This window comes from Otolemur garnettii, unplaced genomic scaffold (assembly GCF_000181295.1).
Source record: "Otolemur garnettii isolate 467f Iridium unplaced genomic scaffold, OtoGar3 scaffold00011, whole genome shotgun sequence".
Taxonomy (NCBI): domain Eukaryota; kingdom Metazoa; phylum Chordata; class Mammalia; order Primates; family Galagidae; genus Otolemur; species Otolemur garnettii.
In genome coordinates, this window is record NW_003852406.1 from 11,281,937 (window position 1) to 11,291,357 (window position 9,421).

At 36.3% G+C, this 9,421-nt stretch overlaps 1 protein-coding gene across 9 annotated transcripts in view; it reads right to left on the reverse strand.

Annotated features, from left to right (window-relative positions):
* Nucleotides 1–9,421, reverse strand: part of SLTM (SAFB like transcription modulator) — a 53,095-nt gene that overhangs the window by 10,696 nt on the left and 32,978 nt on the right. For all 9 annotated transcript variants that reach the window (XM_003784384.2, XM_012801932.1, XM_003784383.2 and 6 more), the window contains 8 exons: nucleotides 7,569–7,718; nucleotides 7,235–7,338; nucleotides 6,972–7,138; nucleotides 6,427–6,512; nucleotides 6,052–6,215; nucleotides 2,879–3,059; nucleotides 2,045–2,169; nucleotides 906–1,076 (listed from right to left, as the gene is read on the reverse strand). In XM_003784384.2, the coding sequence (XP_003784432.1) occupies nucleotides 906–1,076; nucleotides 2,045–2,169; nucleotides 2,879–3,059; nucleotides 6,052–6,215; nucleotides 6,427–6,512; nucleotides 6,972–7,138; nucleotides 7,235–7,338; nucleotides 7,569–7,718 (1,148 nt within the window). The remainder of the gene's footprint in view (nucleotides 1–905; nucleotides 1,077–2,044; nucleotides 2,170–2,878; nucleotides 3,060–6,051; nucleotides 6,216–6,426; nucleotides 6,513–6,971; nucleotides 7,139–7,234; nucleotides 7,339–7,568; nucleotides 7,719–9,421) is intronic.

Consider the following 9,421-nt stretch of genomic DNA (forward strand, 5'->3'; position numbering starts at 1 on the left):
AAAAAAAAAAAAAAAAAGATAAAGCCAACTTAAATTTGTTATGGTGGCCTATTTAATTAATTCTGAATACTGAATTTCCATTAATAACACACACACATATAATTTTGTTGAGAATATTCAGTTCTAACCTGTACTTCACTTTTTCTTAGCCAAAAGGCCAAGAAGCTAACCTGTACTTCTTAATTAAGATTTTGCCACATTATCTGCCATGTGAATTGTCTTTTACTCATGCTGGTTGTGAGCCTGGGGCCTCCTGAAGCATACAAAACTGCTGGAAGTTCCACAGCATATGAAGGTGGGAAGGTCCATAGCATGCTGTGCTATGAACCTCTGCTTGTTTTCTCTGTCAATCTGCATGTCTCTCCCACCTCTCCTCACTCTGCTCCAGTCAGCCTGTGCATGCCACATGTGCCACACATGCTGGACTGTGTTCTCCCATTACCATGACTTCCCACTGCACATTTCCCCTTGAATGTCTGACTAGTAGATCTTTGAATGAAACTGATTGGAGAATATGCTGCAAGGAACCTTGCTGCACATACCTAGGAGGTATGATTCAGAGGGCCCAGGACCACCCAAGCTCCACTTTAGACACTAAGACTCAATTCTCAGAAACAAATTCAATAATTATGTCATAAGCTACATACAATTTATGTGGCATGCGGTGTAAAAATTGATTCTAGTGCTGCATGAGTTGCATATAATGCACAGAAAATAACAAAATTTTCATTCAATTAGAAATGATAATTTTATTTTTGAAGTTTTACTCTGTTTTCGTAATAAAACATGGTGGCCCCAAGGCGACAATTTTTTTTCTAGTGGAGCAGTCACTGTGTTAATAGAATCAGAATTATCATTAGCAAGATTCATACACTAAATATAACAATTTTCAACATACTATCTACCTTTCGAAAGATGAAGACTGTACTGCTGAGCTTTCAGGAAACCTGCCCCTCTCTCGGTGATCAAAGTCATTAAATCTATTCTGTTGGCGAGAGTAGTCAGATCCGTGGCTGAATCGTGCATCTGTATCTAGAGACAACTTTTTATTCTCGCTCCAGTAAGGATCATCTCGCCTTGAAGAGAAATATTTGCTCATTTATATAAATTAGTTTTACAATAATCAAACAATACTTACTTGGAGTCATACATACCACGTTAGAACTGTGAATACAAGAGGGCTAACAAACTCAAGACACGACACATTCGGTTAGGAGTATAAGCTAGCAAAGAATTGATTATTAAATTAAGTAAAGTCATGTTGTGTTAGAGGAATTTAACAAGAGAGAAAAGTAGTTGAAAAACCACCTGTTTCAAAATTATTACATGGGAAAGACAAGTAAGATAAGATACTCAAAACTATTTTACTAAAAATTCTAATCACCAGTCTACAACCTCTTTAGTTACCCTCAATTTTAGAAAAGGTCAGAGAGTGAAGTTCTAAGCACAAATCATTTATTCCATTTACTTTTCCACAAAATCAATTCAATCTCATAAAAAAATCAAATGGGTACACACAGTGGACATAAAATTTATAATTTAAATAGCAAACTACTTTAAATTGCACATAAACTTTACATCCATCCAGCAATTTAGTTTGCTATTTAAATTACACACAAATTTTATGTCCACCCTGTATTTATATTTTTAAATTTATTAAGAAGCATGAATGCAAATACAACAGAATGTAGACTTTAGTCCTCTTAGGTTTATGGCTTCCATTTTTGCACTACCTGTACTACTCCATAAATAAACTTTCAACATGGTTCTGAGTTTGAGAACTGCCTGGAGCCCACTATGACAATGTATTTCCAGTCCCAATGAGAAACATTTGATATTAGAAAAGGGAAGAGGGAAATAAGGGGAGACTGTTCCTACTTGACAATGCACTGGTCCACACCAGTACTGTAATCTCCCTCCCCCACATTGATCATGCATGACCTGTGATCCCAGTGACTGAAGCCCAGACTTTCTACTTCTCCATCTTAGCTTGAAGAGAAAAAGATATCAAGTGTAATCATAAAGTTAGAAAGTAAGCAACTACCTATGATCTACATCACGCGGGCGTTTCAAAGAATTCCTTTTTTCTTGCTCATAACGAAGCTGCTGCTGTTGTCTTCTGAGTTCCTCTCGCTCTCGAGCAATCCGTTCAGCTTCCTTACGACGTTCCTTCAGACAACACAGAAGGAAGAACCAACCAATGCAAAATGAAAACAGAAGTTCAGTACATATGCAACCTTGTTTTAACCCTGCCATTAAGAAACTTCATAGGCCAGCACCAGGCTAAACATACACCTGGGACAAATAAGTAAATTTGATTTTCTAAGCTATGTCTATTATTCTACAACATTAGAATAAAAAGGATTGAGTGGTGAAAGGTGTTAAGTATTTGGAAGGTTAGTTTTAGTTTAATTATTTGATTAAAACAAAAGCACCTAATGGGGACTAGAAATATAGTTCTTAGTATGTATAGAGACTAAGTGTCTTAGAAATGCTGAGTTGCAATTCTGCAGAGAGGCATTATTTCCTTCCGGCCTTGAGAAATCATTCCCATTAAAATACTTAAGGAAATCGAAGACTTGGGATAGTGACAGAGCCTGGATTACAACTACTCTGGACTCATAGTCCTATGCTCAGACTACTAGGCTGCCATGATATTGCAGAGCTAGAGTTATTACCAATTATCTAGAACAAAGTCACTACTAAATGTATTTTAAAGTAGTATCTAATTCATTGTTACCTTTCAGGGATACTTAAATGATCATTAACTAAACTCATTCTAAAGTAGCTTTACAATAAGTAAAGCAAAATTTAGGGCAAAAACCACAGTGTTTGAAAAAGGTGAGTTATTTAAGATGAAAAGATTTTCTGACTGCACCTGTTCAATACGAATGCGTTCCCTTTCCAAGCGTTCGCGTTCCATTCTCTCTCTCTCTAGTTTTTGCCTTTCAATTTCTAGGCGCTCTCTCTCCCTCTGTAAGCGTTCCCGTTCTTCCCGTTCACGAATTATTCTAATGCGTTCTCGCTCTCGACGCTCTCTTTCTGCAATCTCTCTTCGTCTAACAAAAATCAGTATTTAGAAAACTTAAATTATGCTAGCACTGTGTGAAAGAGAATAGTTTTTGAATTTGAATTTTTCCTTCAGGTTGGCAATTTTAAACTTCAACTCAATCTAAGTAGCTTTAATGTAATTGGAAAGAGAACTCAAAATAACAACTTTAAACAAATTCCAGTAGTCACTTAGAAGACTGTCAACTGAGCACCGAATTTTATAGAGTAGTTGCCTTTTAGATGATTCCTGTTTAAATAAAAAATACTGTAACAGCCCATGGACATTTTGAAAGTAGATATTTTCTATATATGAATTTATAAAACTGTAACTTCTATCAATTATTTTTGATAGAAAACCTTCCAGTGTCCTTATTACATATTTTACCTCCTTAAACAAGGTATATAGTTTATTTTGATAACCTGGGACCATAATCATGAACATCAATTATAGCAAATGCTACATATTAAAAAAAATCACACCCTTAAGGGCTCTTTTGGAATGCTTACTGGACCATAATACATGGCTCCAGGTAACATGCTCTTCTGAGTCACTGGGAGTACAACTGCTTGCTGAACTGTGTCACTGTGTTAGACTTTTGCTAGTGTTTCTTTTTTCTTCTTTTTGAGACTAAGTCTCACTTCATTGCCTAGGCCTAGAGTGCCATGGCATCAGCCCAGCTCATAGCAACTTCAGACTCCTGGGTTCAGGTGATCCTTTTGCCTCAGCTTCCCGAGTAACTGGGACTAGAGGTGCCCTCCACAACATCTGGTTAATTTTTCCTATCTTTAGTTGAGATGGGGTAGGGTTCTTGCTCAGGCTGGTCTCAAACTCTTGAGCTCAGGCAATCTATCTGCCTCAGCCTCCCAGATTGCTGGAACTACAGGCCTGAGCCACCACACCCAGTCTTAGTAATGTTTGTCATTTTCTTACTCTAATGCAGTGTACTTTTTTCCCTCTATCAGCACATTTGCTCTAACAACCCAATGGTTCTCAATGAGCCAGTACTACTCCTATGGAAACAGAGGGAGCATTTCTATTATCACAATGATTATGGGGCTGATGCTATAGCATTAAGTGGGTAGGGACCAAGTAATCAAAATATCTTATGATGCATGAAATCATCAGGATAGTCTTACATGATGAAAACTTTCCAATATTCCTCAAACTTTTCAGATCCTACAATGGATATTCATATTATTAAAAACAACAAAACACATTGAAAAAAAAAATACCTGACTCAAAACTTAACTCCATTTTTGGGGGGGGAGGAAGACAGAGCCTCAAGCTGTCCCCCTGGGTAGAGTGCCGTGGCATCATAGCTCACAGCAAACTCCAACTCCTAGGCTCAAGCAAGTCTCCTGCCTCAGCCTCCCAAGTAGCTGGGACCACAGGCGCCCGCCACAATGCCTGGCTATTTTTTGGTTGCAGCCATCATTGTTTTGGCAGGCCGAGGCTGGATTCAAACCCGCCACCTTAGGGGTATGTGGCTGGCGCCTTAGCCACTTGAGCCACAGGCGCCAAGCCACTTAACTCCATTTTTAAGAAATGCTAAGTTTGTTGTTTGTTGGCTGTGGTATGGATTTCTATTTCTGATAGGCACTCCATGTAAATAGAGACTTATACTTTTTTGAGAACTTTACCAAGAGTTGTTCACCATGTCAGAAATCATGTCATAACTTCAACACCACTCCTGGCATCTGACTCACCAATACAACATACCAATATCAGTCTGTATTTATAGTTGTCACATTTTCAGTGAGTCTAAACAGGTATATAAACATGGGGCTACTTCATTAAGTCTTCTAGAGTCATGCCTAAACATTCACATCTGGAATATATATTTCATTATAAATTAAGTCATTATATCAATTTTGGGAAAATTATTTGTATAGGTAAGTGTGTTATATGTCAATTTCATTTCAGGAAAGTAAAGACGACACAGCAACTTTTTTTTTATATAAAAAAGAAGTTAGCCTGACAGGTTTGAGAACTGCTGCTCTAGCTGCCCCCTCATTCCAACTCTCCTCCTAATCCACTGTCAATAATTGGGAAGCTAAACACACTGGAATTAAAAAGGGGAAATGGGTTTCGAGTGCTGCAAGGATTGTTTCTTTTTAGCAACATCGTATGGTAATCATCATACAGTATTACCTAAGCTGCTACAAGTATCTCTGGTAGTTCCTAACACTCATATAAACAAACTGATAAGATTCCATAAGTGATCTCTGAACAAGACAGGTTAACATTTGAAAAAATCTACCATGAAACACATTCACAAGAGTATTTTAAGTGGCATTCAAAAATTGATACACAACAGTTAACAGGTGCTCATGATGAACTGCTGAGGTATTGCCACTAAAAATTGAAACATCTTGTTTTTATTTATGTTTTCAGCTTATTTGTCTTAAAAAGAATGTCTTAAAAAGATAGTCGTATGAATATCGTATGGGAAGAGTATGAATATCGTAAGACTCAGAGGGTAAATCTTCCCTTACTTGGGCACTAATCCAAATAACCATCAATTTTTGCTAAATTTGTTGTTAAAATTTCAACACCGTATTTGAACCCTGCAGCTTACTTTCAAACTATCTCATCTCAACATCAAGTTTTCCTTAAAGTCTTTTTTGTTTTTAAATGGCAGCAGTTGTGGAGTAGAGGAAAGAGCATTGGACTTGGAGTCAGAAGGCTTGGGTCTGAGTCCTGACTCTGCCACTCATTAGCCACGTAGCATTGAAAGGGTCATTTAGCCTCTCGGGGCCTCCATTTTTTCAACTATATAATTAGCTTTAGAGAATTGTTGAGCTGGAGGTTAACAGATAGAAAAGCACTGTGTAAATTACAAAATGCTATGCAAACTTAAAATATCATAAGATGCTACTGTGTTTTTTATGTGGCAAACAGTTTTCTGTGGAAGTACAATGTCCAGAAATCTGGCTTATAGTCAATGTTAAAGATGTACCTATATTTAAAAACAGGTATAAAACAGACTCCTTTCATACCTCCGAAGTTCCATTGCTCGTCGTAATCTTTCAAAACGAACTAAATGTTCTCTTAATCTTTGTTCCTTCATCTTTTCAAAAGGTAAGATCTCTTTCCTTCTGTAGTCTTTGTCCCATTTTTTGTCTAAGCTAGCTCTCTCCTTTTCCTTGCTTCGCCCATGAATCTATACGAAAAAAATATAAGAGGACTAGAAGTTAAAATACTTTTGAGTTTTATTTTTAAGTGCAGCCTATCATTTAAGTTCAAATGACTAGTGGCAGTTTCCTTTTCACAGGTTTTCTAGCATAGAAGCAAAAATGTTCAGAGAAAACCAGAATTAACTTCTTTTATAAACAGATGAAAGAGTATAGTTAGTATTCCTCCCAGAGACTTACTTTCTCATATCTTCCTCTTCTTGATGGCCTACAATGATCTCCTTTAGTTTGGTCTAAAATTACCATATGCCCTGGGCTCTTTGAACCTAAGAAAATAAAATTCAGATAAACATTTTTCACTGAAAAAGAAAATATATATGTAAAAATGTTGAATTCCTATACAGCCACATTTCAGAAACCAATACATGAAATAAAAACCCTACTTATTCTATAAGAACTTAAACACAAAGAGTTATTACAGTTCAGTCTGCTAACATAACTATTTTTCATGATATCAAAACTATATGCAGTACCATAAATAAATGACCATTTAAGTCAGATCCAGATTTAACAGTAAAGGAACTCAGCTGGAAGAACACAGCTGTTTCCCAAGAATAGAAAAGGAAAAGACAGTTTTTCCTACTAGACCTCCTTTTTTACCACAGTTGACACCTAACAATAACATTTAAATATTTACCGAGATAGTAATTTTAAGTTTTCCCTCCCACGGTAAAAATTAAATAGTAAGATGTGTTAGAAAGGGGTTAGAAAGATACATAGCATACTTATTCTCTTCTTTTCTTCACTTCTTTTTAATGAGTCAGAAGTTTGGCCACTTGCTCCATTATCATTTGTCTCATCTTTACTTTCCATTTTCTTAGTATCCTTGCTTTCCTTTTTTTCAGATTTCTCAGACAATCTTTTCTCTTCTTTTTTGACAGAGGCTTGTGTCCTGACCATACCAACCCACAGAAGAAATTATAATGAGTACTCCATAATCTACCAATAAAGTCTATCTGCTTATCAAATAAGTAAATAGAATCCTTACTTGCTACTTCTATCACTCATGTTTTTTTTATCTCCAGAACTTCGTGAACTACTTTTTTCATCATTTTCTTTCTTCATTTCTTTCTTAGAAGGATCACCTTTTACCTGAAAGGTTAAAACCACAAAAAAGCTTACATGCTTTAAAATTACATTTTTATGATTACAAAAGGTATCCTGATGGCAGAAAATTTAGAAAATTACAAAGAAAGTAAAAAATAGGAGTACATAAACATAAAAATCATTGCTAATCCACCCTCTGCCAGTGTTGATATATTTAGGTTGAGAATTACTAGCCACCAAAGAAACCTCACATTGATAAAGTCAAATGAGCTTACTTTTTCAACAGAAATCAGCTGTCCATGTAGCTCAGTGCGATGAAGATGTGTGATACATCTGGACACCTCTGTGCTGGAAGACATAGTTACAATGCCATAGCATTTTGCCCCAGGACTTCGAGCATTTGTAACTACTTTTGCACTTAGAACCTACAAAATGAGATTATATTTTAGAAGTTTTACAACTATACACATTTCTAAATAGATAAAACTTCAAACCTAAGATGTCAAATTAATTCAGAATGTCATTTTGTTTCATATTCTTGTGATTATCATTTACCTTACCCAGAACTACTTTGTAAATATTCAGGGGAACAAGTGTCAAAAAACAATTTAATATCCTTTAAACATATACAATGTATGCATATGTACTATTTACTTATTTTCTCTTCTCAAGTATATAGCTAAAACACAACTACTCACACCAGTGAAGTATTAGTACAATTAACAAGAGCAAATAAATTGGATTTTGTCCAAAATATCCACCCCTGTCATAACCTCACCCTCAATCTCCCAGAGGAAAAATTAGCTTCTAAATATTTTAAAAATAAGTGTTAACAGTTTTCCTATAATAAACTACTTTACATTTCAAAAACTAGTAAAGAATCAGTCACATGTAAAAAAAATAGTCTTAGGCTCGGCACCTGTGGCTCAAGTGGCTAAGGCGCCAGCCACATACACCTAAGGTGGTGGGTTCGAGTCCAGCCTGGGCCCACCAAAACAACAATGACGGCTGCAACCAAAAAATAGCCGGGCATTGTGGCGGGCGCCTGTGGTCCCAGCTACTCAGGAGGCTGAGGAAGGAGACTCGCTTGAGCCCAGGAGTTGGAGGCTGCTGTGAGCTGTGATGCCACAGCACTCTACCCAAAGGAATAGCTTGAGGCGCTGTCTCAAAAAAAAAAAAAGTCTTAAAAATATACCTTAAAACTCAAAGGCAACACCTTCTATCTATGTGCTTTTAAAATTTATAGCAAAATAAAAGTAACACATAATTTCAATTCTTCAAGATGGACAGTTGAGAGAGACAAGGCAGGGATGGATGAGTGAGAAGAAAAGTGAAACAGAACAGTCTAGTGCTGAACAAAGAACACAGACAATGCCAGGAACGGGTAAAAAGGGAATTTATGAGGATTTAAAGCGTGGGTGTCTGGAAACCATCAGCTTTTATCTCAAGTCTAGAAAAGGCTGACTTGACCCGTAGCAATTTAATTTTTGAGACTAAGGTCTTGTTATCAAGTGAATGGCATCCTTATATAGTTTAAATCTTAAGAAATACCACGTCTTTACCAATACATTATTAAAAGTAGAATGAAAAATATAACACAGCCAATCATGGGACTATAATTCTGTGTTCCATATACGAGACCTCTAACAATCTTCTTTATGTTTGGGCAATTTACTAGTTAAAAAAAAACCTCTTAAAATCAACAAGACAGATTTTTGTGACATTCACTAAGGCCTATTTACCAATATTAACTATTAATTCAAAAAGTATCCGAAATCCTATGATGTGCACAAAAATACGGTAAATAAGGTTCCTGCCTTCCCAGACTTTATGCTGGAGTCAGTTGAATATATACGAAAAACTGTAACAAAAAAACTATAATGAATGTAAAAGTATTGAGTGCCCAAAGGGATACATTTCAATTGTAGTTCAATGCAATAGCTATTAACTAAATATTATTTGACTACTTTCCTCTGTCTGACCTTAACTACAAGAGAAATGCTTCCTAATGAACTAACCATAGGCTTGGTGCCAGTAGCTCAGTGGCCACATACACTGGGGCTGGCAGGTTTGAACTTTGCCCAAGCTTGCTAAACGACAATGACAACAACAACAACAACAACAACAA